Source organism: Panthera tigris, chromosome F3 (genome assembly GCF_018350195.1).
Source record: "Panthera tigris isolate Pti1 chromosome F3, P.tigris_Pti1_mat1.1, whole genome shotgun sequence".
In the NCBI taxonomy this organism is placed as follows: domain Eukaryota; kingdom Metazoa; phylum Chordata; class Mammalia; order Carnivora; family Felidae; genus Panthera; species Panthera tigris.
The window spans coordinates 26,029,517-26,047,415 of NC_056678.1; the positions used below are offsets into that span (position 1 = coordinate 26,029,517).

Genomic DNA, 17,899 nt, shown 5'->3' on the forward strand with positions numbered 1-17,899 from the left:
CCCCCCACGGCCCTTTCCCTTTCTTTCTTTCCTGGTCCTCGCGCCCCCACCCCGGCGGCGCCCGCTCGGCCGCTCGCCCAATGGCAGCGGGGCCCGGGCGTGCATCAGCCGATCCGCCCCGGCTCCCGGCCGCTGGGAGCCAATCAGGGCTCCGGGGGCGGTCCGGGCCGCCGATAAAGGGAGCGGGGCTGCAGGCAGCCTGGCAGAGCCGAGAATGGGAGAAGAGCGCGCCGTCTAGGCTACACACCGGGCCTCCTCTTCTCGCCGCACCTCGCTCTCGCGGCCCGCCCGCCCTGACGCCTGCTCGCAGCCCAGGTAAGCGCGCCGCCGGCCCGGGGACTCGAAGTGGTGCGCGCCGTCCTCCGAGCCCCCCGAGTCGCCCGACACCCCCCCCCCCCCCTCCCCGCCTTCTTCCTCCGGCCCTGGGGCTCGGAGCGGCCCCTTCCTCCTCCAGCCCTTAAGGTGCGCCTCTACCCCTGCGCCCTCCGCGTGCTTTCGCCGCCCGCGGCTCCCTGCGGCTCTGGGCTGGCGTTTGTGGGGCGCGCAGGTCGCCTGGCTGGGAGGAGGGCGGGGAGTTGTTTTGATCTTTCTTTCGCTGCTTGCGGCCCAAAGCGCCGCCCCTGGAGGTCGCTAGGCGAGGCGTACGGTGGAGCCACTGCCCGGGCCCGGCGCTCCGTGTTGTGTGCGCCGTGGATGGAGTGGCCGGGTGGCCTCGCGGGAACCTCGCTCTCTGCTCCGCGGTGGCGGGTCTCGGGGGACCGTCGTGGTCTTGAGGATCTTTAGACGCCTACCTTGAGGCGAGTGGCGGTGAGCGTCGCTAGTCCCGAGGGCCCTGCCCTGTGACTGAACAATGGGGAGTCCGGGCCGCGGCGTGGCCGGTGGAGAGGCCCAGCCGGGCAGAGGTAGGGGCGGTGCGCTGTCCTCCCCCGACTCCCCCACACCCCGCCAGCCTCGGCCCTCGGAGGGATATGGCCCCCGGGACTAGGTCCTGAGATCCGGTCGGGGGCCCGAGGGGCGGGGCGCCGACTTCTGGGACATTAAAGTGGGAAAGGGCTGCTCTCAAAGTGGATTATCCCAACTGCCCCGGGGGCGGGAAGCGGGGATCCCCCCCCACCCGCAAATCCGCGAAGACCTCAAACAACGAAGATGAAGACGACCTGGAGTCGCGGTCCTCGGAGTCCCCCTCCAACTGCTTTGGCTTCGTCAGCTACTCCATGAACTCCGGAGAGAAATCACGAGTCAAGATTAGGACCGTGACCCAACATCCTTCGTATTCCTGCTCGTCCCGGTGCGATACCGATCGCTCCCCGACCGCTTCTCCGTCTCCCTCACCCAGAAAGCTCCAGTGCATGGACCAGCGAGAGCTGGTGAACCAGGAGAGGCGAGAACGCCATTCCAAAAGGAGAAGGGCCAAGGAGGGCAACCCCAACGATCCGATTGCCCTTCTGTGGCTGGGGTGAGTGAAGAGACAGGGATGAGGATCCCGGAACCGGCGACAGCTGCAGAAACCACTAGAAAGTGCAGAATCCCATTTTTACCCCCCAATCATGTAAACTCAGCACCACAGCAGCACCAGTCTATGACAGTAGACTAAAATGTTGGCATCTAACTCGTCTCATCGAAAAGAGCGGGAAATCTGGAACTGAGGCTTAAAGGGAGAAAGTGTGACTTATGTTGGGGGTGTAGCAGGTTGGGGAGGAAGGCCAGAGCCTGGGTTGTAGCTTTTAGTGGGAGCTGAAGGGATCAAGTATTGTTTCTTCTGGCCTTCAAAGGCTGGAGTGGGGGTGGGGAAGGGGTGGGGGAGGTATGTGACCGACCTGGACCTCTGGAGGAGGTATGCAAAGGTTCTCCAATACAGGAGACCAGACAAGAGGAGGTTCTGCTCTTCCCCAAGGGAAGGGGTGAGGCTCTTGGAGAGGCAGTTCTGTTTTCAGCTGGGCAAACATGGACGGTTGCCCATAGAAACTTAGCCACTGTACTTCAGAAAGTTGCCCAAGTCGTTGGAGAACAATATGTTCCCTTTCCAGCCACTGTGGGCCACTGAGCTGGGAGGGAGGGGTACAACATTTCCTCCTGTGTTGCTTTCTCTTCTTTCAGAGGTTTTGTGGCAGTGGCTTGCAGATTTAGCAGGCCTCAGCTTTTAAGAACCCGGTTCTTTTTGTTACCCAAGTGGGAATTTCCTCATTACTTGAAAAGTTCCCTGGTGGAATCTGAGAAGGTCATTGGCAAACTTAAACCTACCTTCCTAAATGAGAAGACCTATGGAAATGATGGCAGTGTGCATCTTAGAATCCAACAGATCAGCTCTTTTGATGTTTTGGGGATTGGGGGATTGCAATAACTGTGCTGCTTTTCGGAAGTCCCCCAGCCTTTTAAATCTTCCAGCTAGCCCTCCGCCCCTTGTTTCTTCCTACCATATCAATGTGTGGGGTGCCTTGTGGAAAAGTGGAGGAATTTCCAAAAAGGGTTTTTTTGAGATGCTGGCTAGGATGCAAAGAAAAGGCAAGACTGCCCAAGAAACCTTGCGTGGTTTTGTTTTTTGGGTTACCTCCCACCCAGTGTCTTAGTATAAAAAAATGAAGGACTTCCCTCTACCTTAGCTACCCTGAGGAAATTAAGCTTAGTCCTCACAAATGTAGATTCTAGCTTGAGGAAGCCTGGAAGGAGATTTTTGTCTACTATCAAAACTTAAATCCCGCTGAAAGCGGAGTGAATAAAATGTACCTTTAAGAGTGTTCCTTCCAAAGGGAGGAGGCAACCTTCCTACCTTCTAATCACTTTGTGATTTGATTGTCCCTATTGAGTCCTTCCTGCCAAGGATCTTAATTTTGGTTTTGCTGGTTTTTCTCTGCAGAACAGCTTCTACCATGGCCACCTCTGCGAGTTCCCACTTGAACAAAGGCATCAAGCAGGTGTACATGTCCCTGCCTCAGGGCGAGAAAGTCCAAGCTATGTACATTTGGATTGATGGTACTGGAGAAGGCCTGCGCTGCAAGACCCGGACCTTGGACAGTGAACCCAAGTGTATAGAAGGTGAGAGACTGAGCAGACTGGGAACCAGGTTGGGCAGGGGTGGGAACAGACTGAACCAAGCCTCCAGATTTGGCTAGTTTATTATTCTGTTTGTGAAGCTTTTCTAAGGCAGGGTTTTTCAGACTTCATTCAGTCGACTTTAAGCTCCTACTCTGCCTCAAAGCATAGCAACAATGGACTCCTTTATTGAAATAGAAGCTCACATGTAAGCCAGTATATTGAAGAAAAAAGATTAAAAGTCTAGTTGGGGCACCAGGGGGGCTGGAGACTTTGCTGTCTTGGGCATCCCTACTTAGTTGGCTCTAAGGCGTCCCCAAGAACCTGATTTGAAAACCACCGCTCTAACCTGACTATGCCATCTGCTTTACGGAACTCTTTGAATACTGTTGTGTATTCCTTATCAGTGAGGTTCTAGATGCAAAGCAAACTCTGTAAAGTGGTTTCTAAATAGGACTAGCCATTCATTTGTTTTTAGTTGATGCCACTTTTGGAAATTCCTAAATCACCTGATTGCCTAAATCACCTGATTGTTTATCACACTCTGAGCTATTTATTAAATAAGAGTTGTGTCCTTCATTTTTCAGTATAGAGCAAGCCATAGCCCTCTTTCTAGAAAAGGACCGGAGAAAAAATACCACCTCTTGCCTACTTTTAGAATGGTTTACTCTTTTGATAATATTCACACAGGAATGAATGCATGACCATAAAATAAAGTATATATTGTGCGTCTGCTATGTGGCAGGTATTAGACAAGCACTGGGGGTACAAGGTGAGAGAGTCTGGTCTCTGTGCCTTCAGAGAACTTGTAGTCAACTTGAGAGATGAAGAAACCAGCCTTTAAAACGTAGTGGGGAGGGGCGCCTGGGTGGCTCAGTTGGTTTAGCGTCTGACTTTGGACTCAGGTCATGACCTCGCGGTACCTGAGTTCAGGCCCCATGTCAGGCTCTGTGCTGACTGCACAGAGCCTGGAGCCTGCTTCAGATTGTGTCTCCCCCTTTCTTTCTGCCCCTCCCCCACTTGCACTTTATCTCTCTCGTAAAAATAAAACATAAGAATTTTTTTTTAAAAACCTAGTGGAGAGGGGCGCCAGGATGGCTCAGTCGGTTGAGCGGCCAACTTCAGCTCAGGTCATGATCTTGGAATGTGAGTTCGAGCCCCGCGTCGGGCTCTGTGCTGGCAGCTCAGAGCCTGGAGCCTGCTTCGGATTCTGTGTCTCCCTCTCTCTCTACCCCTCTCCCGCTCATGCGCGCGCACGCTCGCTCTCTCTCTCTCTCTCTCTCTCTCTGTCAAAAATAAAAATAAACATTAAAAAAAAAAACCTAGTGGGGAAATAACGGGAGCATTCTTGAGTAAGTTATCCTGTTGTCCATTTCCTCATCTATAAAATAAGGACATACTGAGCTAGAACAGTCCATAGACTCAGTGGGGAGAAGATTTAAAGAAGCAATACAGTGGCCTGGTGGGTGAATCAGAACCTTGTTTCTCCTATTCCAGTTTTTTAAATGATAACTAAAATGTCACAGTAGTTCAATGTTTATTTTTGAGAGGTGGGCAGAGAGGAAGACAGAGAATCTCACGCAAGCTCTGCGCTGTCAGTGCAGAGCCCCACTCAGGGCTCCAACCCATGAACCATGAGGTCATGACCTGAGCTGAAACCAAGAGTCGGACGCTTAACCAACTGCACCACCCAGACGCCCCCAAAATATTTCAATTCGTCTCCTTATTGTCCAGTAGACTACTTAGTCAAGTCATTCTTAGGTTGTTTTTGTAACTGTTGTTTTTCTTGAGGAAGTGATGCAGTGGTGTTAACTTAGAACTCACACGGGAAGGACATTAAAGTTCTGTGCAGTTATCTATCAATAGAGTTTGCATATTAATGCATCACTGAGTTCCTGGGGAAAAGAGTAGCTTTAGAGATAGAAAGGTCAATGAGGGGCTGTACTCTTATCCAAAAAGCCATGCATTTGTAACTTAATTGTCCCTTCTCTTTTTACCCCAGAGTTGCCTGAGTGGAATTTTGATGGCTCTAGTACATTTCAGTCTGAAGGCTCCAACAGTGACATGTATCTTGTCCCTGCTGCCATGTTTCGGGACCCTTTCCGCAAGGACCCCAACAAGCTGGTGTTCTGTGAAGTCTTCAAGTACAACCGAAAGCCTGCAGGTATGTATAGTATAGGTATGGATGTTCATCCCCAGTCCATGAGTGTTGTAAAGGGGAAGGACAGGGTATTCCAGAATTGGTACTGGGAACACTAGATAATCTCAGAACTGTTCCAGGAATCTGGCCAATTGGACATACATCTCCACCCCGAACTTCCTCATTCAAAGAGGGTATGTGGCCCATCCTCCCACGGTCTCCCCTATTTGTTTTATAGAACAACAGTGAATTCCTTTAAATCTGTTTTCCGGTAGAATTCCCCCATGACACAGCCCTCCTGCCTACCTGTAGATTTGAAAAACCTGGATTCTGAAGTCACAATGTTGGGTTTGAATTCTGGATCTGTCACTTACTGGCTGTAAGCCTTATCAAGATATTTATCCTCCTACTTTCCCTGATTTTAAAGTGGGGGAAAAATCCATCTCCTGCCTAGGTTCACTGGTAACATACATGTGCCTCAAGGGTCACTGTAACTGGTTTTTGGTTTTTGCCTGATGTGGCCATTGATCTCGATTCTCAGCCATTCATCTTTTTAAACTCAGCTGAAGTCCCACCACTGTTAGGTCTCCCACTGTGCTTGCAGCAAGTTCTAGTAGTGCCTGGACCTTAACTGCCTTTGTTGTGAGAGGCAGTGTACCATGTTGTGGTAAAGGGCATGAGCTCTGAAGCCCAGGTAACCATAGCTTTCCCAGCTCTGCTACTTGCCCTGATGTCTCAGAGCTGAGCTGCATTTTCTCCTTCATAAAAGTTGGAGGCTTCTCATACCCACCCCAGGGTGGCTAGGAAGATGTGGTTGTGGGTTTTCCATAAGGTAGAGGTCTTGAAATGGTTCTTGGGATGTAGTAAAGCTGATAAGTCTATATTTACTTACCTTCTTTAATGTTTATTTATTTTGGGAGAGAGTGAATGCATGAGAGAGTGGGGGATAAGCGGGGAGAGAATCTCAAGCAGGCTTCACGCCCATTGTGGAGCCCAATGCAGAGCTCTATCTTGCAAACCATGAGATCATGACCTGAGCCAAAAATCGAGAATTGGACACTTAACCTACTAAGCCACCCAGGCGCCCATATGTTTACTTGTTTTAAAGTTCTTTTCTAGCTTAGAAATTGTTTCCAGGTGAGCTCATCTCATTTTAATATTTTATTTTTGTGCTAGCCAACTTCTCCCTTAACTTTCTCACCTAGAATGTGAGGCCCCTAACAGACAAATGATTCTCTCAATGAAAATTGTAAGTTTGGCTCTAAATGCTTGAGAAACTAGGAATAAGTCTGACAACTAAAAGCAGCTGTCTTGTGAATATAGAGTTTGAAGTGCCTGACATGTGGTACTTGGGAGGCGGCCAGCATGCAGATAAGGTGCATATTTGCTCTGTTCTGCATCTACTGTCATGTGATTGTTTGTGACCCAGCAGTATCCCTACATACAGATGTATGATTACTGCTTCTCCCATTTTCCCCACTTGGGTTGATGGGACACAAAAAAAGGTTTACTCTTCATCAGTTCAGCTTATAGTTTACACTTGAACTTTGTGGAATCTGAAGACCTTTTTCCCATTACCACCAAGATTCAGCGTGTTTGTCCATATGTCTCTAATGGCACATTGACTCTTTTTTTCTAGAGACCAATTTAAGGCATACCTGTAAACGGATAATGGACATGGTGAGCAATCAGCACCCCTGGTTTGGAATGGAGCAGGAATATACTCTGATGGGCACAGATGGGCACCCTTTTGGTTGGCCTTCCAATGGCTTCCCTGGGCCCCAAGGTAAGTCCCCTTGGTGAGAGATGAACCTCCTGTTCCCTAGTTGCTTAATTGCCAGGGAAATTCCCTCTCCCCAGAACTGGGAGTGACTCTTATGGATCAGAAAAGCTGTGGGAGTATCCATCCCTGAGGCTGGCTGAATTAATACTGTAAAGAGACCTCCTATTACCCAAATCCAGACATGGATATTTCAACATTAACATGGAGGGAAACCCTTTGGCTCCACTGAGGTTATGGCCAAGAGGAGCCCCCTGCATGCCACAACCCACCCCCAGGTGAAGGCAGGCATAGTAATGCAAAGAGCAAGTGTTGAGAGCTTTCTGATTTCTGACTTGTGGAAAGCGATTTCTTGGTTTTCTTGTCTCTTGACATTTCATCTTAATGCCTCTCCAGGTCCATACTACTGTGGTGTGGGAGCAGACAAAGCCTATGGCAGGGACATCGTGGAGGCTCACTACCGGGCCTGCTTATACGCTGGCATCAAGATTGCCGGGACAAATGCTGAGGTCATGCCTGCCCAGGTAAGTGGCTCATTCATCTAGAGGACCTGTGGACAAGTGGGGAGTTTGCTGGTGCCCCTTGTTAACCAGAATCTTACGTGGGTTGGAATAGAGGTGAGAAAAGAGGCTTTGGAGCTTCTGAATTGGGGGAAGCAGTTGGCTTTCTTTTAAAAGCCAGCCTTGTTCTTTCTAGTGGGAATTCCAGATAGGACCCTGTGAAGGAATCGACATGGGAGATCATCTCTGGGTGGCCCGTTTCATCTTGCATCGTGTATGTGAAGACTTTGGAGTGATAGCAACCTTTGATCCTAAGCCCATTCCTGGGAATTGGAATGGTGCCGGCTGCCACACCAACTTCAGCACCAAGGCCATGCGAGAGGAGAATGGTCTGAAGTGAGTGCCTTCTGAGAGAGCCATCTTGTTTTCTTTGCCACAGGGTTTGAGGTATTGGGTCCAAGTAAGCCAGACTTGTTGGCTTATGCCTTAGCTTTTAGCACTTGGCTTCAAAAATTGTCTTCCAGTCCTATTGTTTTGTTCCTATTTGAAGAGTACCCCAAAATATCCTAGGAATAGAATTCAAAGATTGTGATTGGGAAAAGAGGACTTAAATTAGTGTGTTTGAAAATCTTCAATATAAAGTAGAAACAAAACAAGCATGTGAATGAATATAGTGCTTATGGGTGGGGTAAAGTCTTTGATTAGGGTATTTTCGTTCAATAAGTACCATCAACTGAGTGTCCACCACCATTCTGAAGCACTGGGTGGGACACACAGGTAACACGTCAAGAGTTGCTAGCCTCATGGAACATTTGATTTGTGGAGATCACAGATTTTGGTGAATTGGAAACAGTCTTTGATAGAGGAGTCCCTCTGTTCTTAGATCCATACTTCTTCCCTTGCCCTTGAAGGGCAGATTTCCTGGTGCCAGGTTGGACTCCCATCTTGTCTGTTTCCTTCAGGTACATTGAGGAGTCCATCGAGAAACTGAGCAAGCGGCACCAGTACCACATCCGAGCCTACGACCCCAAAGGGGGCCTGGATAATGCCCGGCGCCTAACCGGATTCCACGAAACCTCCAACATCAACGACTTTTCTGCTGGTGTGGCCAACCGAAGTGCTAGCATCCGCATTCCCCGGACTGTCGGCCAGGAGAAGAAGGGTTACTTTGAAGACCGTCGCCCCTCTGCCAACTGTGACCCCTTTTCGGTGACAGAAGCCCTCATCCGCACATGTCTTCTCAACGAAACTGGCGATGAACCCTTCCAGTACAAAAACTAAGTGGACTAGACTTGCAGCCATCAAACCCCTCCTAGTTCTCCATCCTGCCTCCGTGTTTGCCCCTCTCTTGACTGTCCTAATAGCTATAACTCAAAGGGCAGAATATCAAGGTCTTTTTTTATTCCTCATGCCCAGTTAACATCTCTTGCTTTCTTTGACCAGGATAAGAGGGGTCAAGTTCTTAATCTTTTTACATCCCCCCCCTCCTTTTTTTCCCTGTCACTGAAACTGTCTAGTACATTAGTGGGGAGGGGGTGGGGAGACATAACCACTGTTTCCATTTAATCAGGTGTGTTTGTCCAATAGGCGTAGCTATCCGGACAGAGCATAGTATTTGTGAAGGGAGGGGGAGGGCTTTTTCTTCGAGGTAGCTGAGTGCTGGGGTGGGGGGAGGGTTACTTACTCTGGGGTTAGGTTAGGATTTCCTCTCTTGGTGGGAAGTTCCACTTTGTTATAAAGTTATAAGCAGCTTTCTATTAAAAGTGAGATTTAGGAGAGAACCAGGCAAGAAAATGCCCCTCTCCTCCTGGTACAGCACTTCCCTTACCTGGGGCTATATGCCCTCACCTGAAGACAAGCTCAGCAGAAGGATGGATTGACCTACCTTAGAAGAAAAAGTTCTTACTGCTTGGTGTCCTTCGTTTATAACACAAAGCAGAATAGTATTTTTATATTTAAATGTAAAAACAAAAAAAATTATATATATGGGTGTGCAGATATGTGTGTTTTTTTTGTTTTGTTTTGTTTTCCTAAAGTAGGAAAAACATTCTGGTCACTGGGGTCCAAAATTTGAGGTGAATAGTCTGGTTAGAAATAAGGATCTCCTTTTGAGTGGGGGTGAGGGAGGCATGCTTGAATAAGTTGGCTATCTAGGGCTGTCTGTTGTTCCCTCACTGTCACTGCAGGGCTTCTGTGCCCTGGCCACTCTTGGGAGCGGGTGGACACCGCTTAGGTAACCGAAGGAAGCACCTTGTGGAAGGAGCAATCACCTGAGCCCCGTGGCTTCAATTTAAAAGACACACACATACACACAGAAGTTTAGAAATAAGAGTTGGCTGGTCAACTTGAGCATGTTCCTGACGGGTTATTGGGATTACTTTCTGGTGGGACTAGCATGTCACTAAAGCAGGCCTTTTGATAATATTAAACATTTTTTAAAAGCAAAACAGAAGTTTAGACTTTAATCCTATTTGTAAGGTTTCTGAGTCTTTTACAAAGGTCGCTTGTTTGCTTCAACTGTCACCTTCCCATCTCTGCTCTTTGAGGAGATGGGGGGGGGGGGGTGACCTCCCTGGCATCAAAACACTTATAACTTTGTATCCTGCTGTCTGTTCTGAGCGTGAGATGCTCCTTTCCTTTGTGAAGATTCCTGAGGAGTTATTTCTTCCTTTTACGTAATAAAAAGCAAGCCCCGCCTTCCTCCCTACATTTTCCCTACTGTTTCTGGCTGTTTTCATGTTGGCTGCTCCAGGCCTGCTGTGGTTTTCTCTTGCCATGACGACTTCTAATTGCCATGTACAGTATGTTCAGAGTTAGATAACTCCTCATTGTAAACAAACTGTTAACTGCCCAGAGCAGCTTTCATAAATCAACCTAACATTTATAAGATCTATTCCGACTTGATTCTTTGTGTTTCTTTTAAATCTCCCTATGCCATTTCATTCTTTTCTTTCCTACCAAGAAAGGGGAATTTTGGTTTTGGGGTTTTAAAAGATGCAAAGTAAGCTCAGGTTTACCTATTCAAGGGATTAAAAAATCTATCTCGAGTCTTGTTGCCAACCAGCTCTTCCCTGTACTTTGGGTATTTGGAACCTCAGGATTGAGGCATATCCCAGCCCTAGAGTTTGGCAGTGGAATATAAAACCCAACCCTCCCCTCCCTGTGCTCCAGAGCTTGGCTTTGACTTACAATGGTACAACATTGTTTTAAGCGCCCCTCTGGCTTAATTTTATAGCAACCTGAAGTCATTAAGGTGTTATCAAGGGTTCTCACTATCCCTTCCTCTGAAGAGCAGGTACTGACCCTGTGGCTACCTTGGTTGAAGCCTCCCAAGACTGGCTGTGCTCCCCGCCAACCCAGATAGGCCTTGGACCTGCCTTACCTTGCACTAGCCCAGTGAGCTGTTTAGGTTTCCCCTAAAAACCCCAAGTGCCCACGTGACACCTCCGTGCCCTTGTCCTTGATCCCTTTACCTGGAAGTTAGTTCTCCCACCTAGTCCTGGTTCATTCTTCCCTTAGTTCATTTCCACACTATAGTAGGTAGGAGCACCCTTTTCCATAGTGCTGTGTATGTACCTCTAGCAAAAAAAAATATTCATCTAACACTTTAACCCGATGTGCCAGGTATTATGGGCAATAATTACTGTCTTTTAAAGGTAATGTCCTCAGGGCACCTGGGTGGCTCAGTTGGTTAAGCATCTGACTTCAGCTCAGGTCATGATCTTGCGGTCAGTGAGTTTGAGCCCCGTGTCAGGCTGTGTGCTGACATCTCAGAGCCTGGAGCCTGCTTCAGATTCTGTCTCCCTCTCTCTGCCCCTCCCCTTCTCACTCTCACTCTCTCACTCTCTTCACTCTCGCTCTCAAAAATAAAACATTAAAAAGAAAAAAGGGTAATGTCCTCTGAGTTTGGAGGTACTTGGGGCCAATCCCAGCAAACTTAGAGATGACCGTTTTCTTTGGGCAAGTGTATATTTTGCTCTAGTTTTAGGCAATCCTAGATGCTTTTTTTTTTTTTTCTAGGAAGGTTGGCTCCTGACATAGTTTTCAAAGTAGGATGGTCTTACCGGTTTGCTGAGTATGGTCTTAGTTTGTACTGGTTATTTCAGCATGATTATTAAGAGTGTCCTCTGTCAGCATTTTCCTGGTTTTGCTGATAAACTGTGGGGTGTTCTTTCCATTGGAGCTCTACTTCCCTCTTCCCAGCTGAAATTGGCTTCCTTTCACTGCAGCACCCCTTGCGGTTCAGGAGGGTTTGGGGGGGTGGGCGGGGGGGGGGTGTGTTATATTTAACACAAGCACTAGATTGAGGCAATGGCTTGAGCGCAATTCCCCAGCAAAGATTACATGAAAAGGAATTTGAAGTTAATATGATCAAGAACTTAGGTGGAAACAAGTTTATTTCCTTCTCTACCCTCTCACCTAGAATTAGCTTTGACCTACAGGTCACAGTGCAATCCCCTTGTATTTCTAAGGTGTTTTTTTATAGCTCATTTAACAGACACTGGGTTACATGATAAGTTATCAGTGATAGATTAAACAGAATGGCAGCCAAGCCTTCAGTCTTAAAGGGACAGAGGCCAGTGTTCACAAAAGGCGTTCTCCATTTTAAACACGTTTCCTTAATTCCATCCTGCCAGTCACTGGGTAGGTGGTAAATGACTGCATAAGCTAACAGAAGAATGTCTGGGAGCAAATGGAGTATCACAAGGAGTTCCTTGGATGGTCACGTTGGCACCATTTAACAAGCCAGATCTGTGCTCCTGGGTGGAATCACACACGAGGAGAGAAAAGAAGTTCCAGAATACACCTGTGGCACCAAGGCTTCAAATATCTCACCAAAGAGTTCACTCATAATTCCAACTACTGCTTGGCCCTTAACACCAATAAAATCAAGTCTGGAAAGAAACTTGCTATCCTAAAGAAAGCCCATTGTTCAATAGGACTTTATGATTATAAGCTTCAGGAAGGCAGGGATCCTGGTTTTCTCTCTCAGCACTATGTCTCAGACCTGCCACGGTGCCTGCAATACTTGCTTAATGAATTATTTTTAAGTATCAGTTTTGTGAGTTCTAAGCCTTTTAACTCTATTGGTGATGTCAAACCCATGAGGTCTTTGGTGGTTCGGCTGTATTTTAACCCTGGCCATGGCACTAAAGTTAAATTCTGTTTTCCTGAGCTTAATGACTGGTGACTTGGTTAATCCGGCTGGAGTCAGGCTGCCAAGAGCCTTGTGTTGCTTTATGAGTTATAACTAATATAAAGTGGCAATTCATTATGTAATTCCAAAGGCTTCAGGTAAATTGCAACTGTAAACAAATTTGAGCTGATTAGAGCCCTGCCATTTTATAGCCTTTAGCTCAACCACCAACCACTCATTTTAAAAAATGTCATACTTGGTTTTACAACATGCAGATGTACTCACATTCACATAGGCACAGTATAGGCATACACCATATTTGGACGTGCATATATGTACACATCAGATATACAATACAGGTGTCTTACATGAACTTTTTCCCAAGACACAACCTTTCATAAAGGAGACAGGAACTTATGAATATCTCTTCGAGAAGCAGTACACACTCAATAGAATTCATGGGGCTGATACGCCATCACTAGCAGTGGGAAGGCAGGACATAGAAACTGTAAGTCTCAGAGCATGGTTCTGCAGCCAAGTCTTTCTAATAACACCCTCCCCTCAGCTTTATGGAAAGGAGGTTTTCAGGTACTGTCAGCTTAGAAGTATTTGTCTATGCTTCACTGCCCGGAGCCCTCCGATATCAGGAGCTGGTGCCTAGTCCCATTTTACCAGAGAAGTGTTTGCACGGTTCCTGTGGTCATTTAATGACTTGTTGTCTGGAGGCCTAGGACCTCAGCAAATTGTCCACCTTCTCATGGATTTCAGATTGAGTTACTTGCATTGTCTTGAGATTGCAACGGGTCTCAGTTTGCTCAATTCCTCCACTACAGGGCCCTGTAGTGTCCCTCAGGACACTCAACTAATCTGAACTCTGCCTGGAAGCTTTTCTGCATTTGCCTTTCAATACAAGTGCAGAAAAACTTCTCCCTTGTAACTATTATACTGCTATTATATTGACATTGAAAGGAAGAGGCATTCACATACCTCCAAAATTTAATAAAATGGGCACCAAATAGGCACTATTTTTGGTATTTCGGTGCAAGCACATGGCTAGGGGGTCAAATGAATGGACATTCTCTTCATCTTCTTATGCCCTCCTCTTCTTAAGCTAAAAGAATGTCATGGGACATGACAAGCCATATGGGACTTCTGGTCCTGTCACTGTGTGTACTAGCTTATCTTCAAAGAATTTTACAGGCTGTTTTGATAACTCTCCTCAAATAATGTTATACATAAAGAAGTACAGTATTATATTTGTAGGAGGGAAAGAGGATTGGTTTTTGGTTTTTGGTTTTTGTTGGGAAGAAGTAAACATTTGTGTCTGGGAAGCAATCTGTGATTCATTAGCATCGAAGTTCAGAGAGACAGGAGAGTGGGAGAATCCACTTCCCTGAGCCTTCCTTTAGAAGAGATCATAAAATGAAGGTACTGGAATTCTCCTCCCCAAAGAACCTACCACCAGACTCTTTCCTAGGTGGGCTTAAGGATCCAGAACCGCCAACCTACGAACATTTTTATATACATTTTTATACATTATGACCTAGCCCACTTAAGGCACTTAGCCAAGTAAGCCTTCAGTAAATGTTTGTTGAATTAGGTTGTTAGAGAAAAGTCACTACCAGTAACACTGGCTAAAGGAAATGGATAAAAGCCCGGGGGGGTGGGGCAGTTTATTCACATGCATTAATCTTAGGTGTTAATTGTTTGTATGTGAGCTGCCCCACTCCTGCAGTTAATCCCAAATTACCTGCTCCAGATATATCTTCTCTCTGACCCCAAATGCAGGGCCATTTGGAGTGATCATCCCAACTGCTATATCCTGGTAGCAGCTGAGTCTTCAGGCTCTTTTCTTCCCTTGGTAGGGGATGAAATTCCTTCCAGATTTAGAATTCTATGCTGCGAACTATCATGTCCAGAACAGAAACGAAGCAGTTCAGTCTTAAATTTGCATTCTCAGAGGAGAAGAGTGCTCTTCCAATTTATGATTACTTATTTCTCATCAGGATTCTCAGCTGAATTCAGAAAGTCAGATATGTTAGAGAAGTGTGAAAGAAATGAGCAAGCCATATTTTAATACAGCATTTCTTTGGGGGGAAAATTATGAGATGACATTTTAGTATGAGCAGTAATAGGGATATTTAACCATAAGTGATTTAAAACTTATTTCTTCCAGGTTAGAGAGCATCATGTCCCTGTTTGAAGATCCAGATTCATGTACAGGCATCCTGAAGCTGGGTAACAATCATCCTTAGGTGGCTCAGCCCAGTGCTCTCCATCCCTCAGGGATATATATCATTTGAAAGCATCGTAAGTGTATTATCGATTATTGTTGCATAACAAATTACCCCAAAAGGCAGCTTTGAAACAGCAAATATCTGTGATTTCATTCAGTTTCCTAGGGCCAGGAATCTGGGAGTGACTTAGATGGGTGGTTCTGCCTCAGAGTTTCTTTGGAGGTTGCAAACTGTCAGGACTGCAGCCCATGAAGATTTTATTAGAACTGAAGGGTCTGTTTCCAAGCTTATCCACATGACTGTTGGCAGGAGGCTTCAGTTCTTTGCCACATGGACCTCTCCATAGTGCTCATGACATGTCTTCCCCCAGAGTGAGTGAACCAAGGAAGAAAATCAGAGAGAGGTAGAGAGAGACACACACACACACACACACACACACACACACACACACAGAGAGAGAGGGAGAGAGAATATAGAAGCCACAGTCTTTTTATAACCTATTCTTAGAAGTGATAGCCCATCACTTTTGCCATACTCTGGATGCTAGAAGTGAGTTACTAAATTCAGTCCACACCTAAAGGAAAGAAAAGCCACACCTCTTTTGGAGAAGAGTATAAAAGAATTTGTGGGTAAACTTTAAAATTCACCACAATGGGCAGCTTTCACCCTGAGACAATAGTAAAGATTAAAATAATATCCTAGGGAGAAGGTCTTTTATTTAAGGTTTTGGGTTTCCTTCCTTTGACTCTAGTTCTAATTACACCCTCTTGTTTGTCAGAGGGTAGAATTAAGGATTTCCAGTACAATTTCTGTACTTCTTTGGAAGTGAGGGATAATGGTGATTACTTCTCTCCCTTTCTCCCTCCCCAACAGGAGGAGGGTCCTCTGGGAGCCATTCAGGGAGCCTGGAGCAGGAAGAAAGACACCATGTCTGCAGGGACCAAAAATGGCCCTAAGTGTGTGTTTATGCATGTAAAGTAATGGCTAGACTGGACTCCTTATAGACCTTCCAAAACCACTTGCAACCTCTGCATTGACATTGACGTTGGAGCCCATGCCTGCGGGCTTCTCTGGTAAGAAGTCTTCTTCCCATCAAAGATGACCTTGAGAGTCTTTGTAACCACATTTGACCTGGATTAAAGTGTTAGGAGAAGATATATACATACAATGTGATCAATTCCCTCTTGACTCCAGGCTAATCTTTCTCAAATCTTAAAAGACAGACAAACAAACAAAAAAATTCACAGGCTTCCCTTCTTCTGATACTTAAGGAAGAAATGTAAATCCTCAGCAGAAAGAATATAAATTCAGATACCCCAAAAGACTTCTATATTCTTGCTTTAGCATTCCGGCAGGGAGCCTAAGGGGCCCGATTACATTTTCTGCCTCAATAATCAGGATGTGGGAGCCCGAGACATCTCCTAGGGGGCAAAGCTAACGTAAGTCACTTCGGGAAGCTTCAAAATATCAGTATGGCCCTGCCCCTTTGTCTACAGAGCTGTTGAAAAGCCAAGAACCACTTCCAGGGGCCACTACACTGATGTGAACTGGGCAGTGTTCGGGAGAGATGCTGACTAAGAATTCCAGAGGCGTCACAGAGGTGGAAGGCTCTTGTCTTAGTCGTCACGTAATTTAACAGTCAGGTCTCTCTCTACCAACACCCATTCTGCCCCCACCCTCCCTCGTCTCTGGCATGTTCTTTCTCTGCCTTTTAACAGATTGGGAAACTCCAAGACCTGACTGAGTTCATCCTGGGAGAGACTCAGTTGTCCGCTGGACTCGGGGCCCATGAGCCCTCTGCTGCCCATCCTCCTGGCAAACGGTCCAAGAAAGTCCAGGAGCACCAGGTGTTTTCCTTTCACTCTGGGCTTCACCCAGCCTGGCACGGCAGACGGCAGGGTTATTTGCTTTCATAAGCCATATTATGTAAGATCTGGAACAGTGACACCGAGCCAACTTAGAGGTCACAACAGAAGGGGAGAAGAAGAAAGAAATGGAGACACAGAATGAGGAAAGAGCAAGAAGAGAGAAAGAGAAGAGAGAGAGAACAAATGGGGGGCAGGGGAGACAGACCGAGGCCATTTAATGTTTACTGCTTATTCATATGTTCTTGGTCTCCAGTGACAGAATATACTACCTGAAAAGTTCTCCCCTCCCCCACCCCAATTTTAGCTGTGCAAGAGGCCTCCTTGGGTTCACTATCTGCGGAGGATCTTGCTGAGTGCCAGCTGCCTGCAAGCGTCACCCTGGGGCCCATTGGTGTCTCTGTTGGAGGCTGTATATGCAGCCTGGCATGGTGCAACACTGAGTCTTCTTGCGGGAAAACGAACAGGCATGACACTGTCACCATTCACTCAGCTTCCATTGTTATGCCCAGAATTCGTGATCCCCAAAGACCACCAGGGAGCCGAGTCCGATGCAAAAGCAAAGAGCCTTTATTCGAGGTCGAGCTCAATCCCCTACCTGCACCGACGCAGAGGTGAGATACCAGGGAGAGAGAGCAAGTTTCAAAAGGACAAAGGTTTTATTGGGGCCTAGGGGCAGTTGGTGAGGTAATGGCTATGGCCTCAGCCGATTGGCTGGGGAAGGTTCCTGGGGAAGGGTCCGAGTCCTGTTAGGCAGGTGAGGGGGGGGTTACTCAAGGGGAGGAGGTGTGGTCAAGGTGAAGGACACAGAACAAGATGGAGTCGGCGGCGTAGGCCCGCCCTTTCACCATCACCATACCATGCTTAGCACATGAGTCAGAGGTTTGGTGAGAGAAGTTCCAAAGAGGCCTGGAGACCTAGGCGTTTTTCCTTTGCTCTGTTTCAGAAAGTAATAGCCCGCTTCCAGGAACTTGGATAGACAGTAGGAGCAGGTGCCAAAGATAGGGTAGATGGTTCTGAATTCACACCCACAAAATGTCACTTCAAATAAATTCAGAGCCCTCTACCCTGTCTTTGGCACCTGCTCCTAAAGTCTATCCAATTTCCGGGAAAACACTCAATAAATCTTTCTCAATGAATAGATGAGTTTTATGGACGCAACCTACTCATCTGTATTCCTCTTCTACCTTTTTTGAGCATCTGCTTTAAA

General features: G+C 46.9%; 1 protein-coding gene across 3 annotated transcripts; it reads left to right on the top strand.

Annotated features, from left to right (window-relative positions):
* Nucleotides 1-202: 202 nt before the first annotated feature.
* Nucleotides 203-9,897, top strand: GLUL (glutamate-ammonia ligase). 3 transcript variants are annotated; one of them, XM_042975677.1, is made up of 8 exons: nt 203-315; nt 1,337-1,456; nt 2,855-3,033; nt 5,033-5,194; nt 6,810-6,956; nt 7,347-7,474; nt 7,647-7,846; nt 8,413-9,897. In XM_042975677.1, exons 2-8 carry the CDS (start codon nt 1,350-1,352, stop codon nt 8,729-8,731), a joined length of 1,242 nt encoding a protein of 413 aa, XP_042831611.1. In that variant the 5' UTR covers nt 203-315; nt 1,337-1,349; the 3' UTR covers nt 8,732-9,897. The 3 variants fall into 3 exon arrangements, with proteins under 3 accessions (XP_042831611.1, XP_042831612.1, XP_007096265.1); XM_042975678.1 differs by lacking the exon at nt 1,337-1,456; XM_007096203.3 differs by lacking the exon at nt 203-315 and having other exon boundaries at nt 909-1,456.
* Nucleotides 9,898-17,899: the final 8,002 nt, after the last annotated feature.

Coding starts and splice junctions, on each gene's coding strand:
- GLUL (XM_007096203.3), top strand. CDS start 1,215: ATGAACTCCGGAGAGAAATCACGAGTCAAGATTAGGACCGTGACCCAA. Junction 3,034..5,032: donor TGAACCCAAGTGTATAGAAG/GTGAGAGACTGA, acceptor TTTTTACCCCAG/AGTTGCCTGAGTGGAATTTT. Junction 5,195..6,809: donor GTACAACCGAAAGCCTGCAG/GTATGTATAGTA, acceptor CTTTTTTTCTAG/AGACCAATTTAAGGCATACC.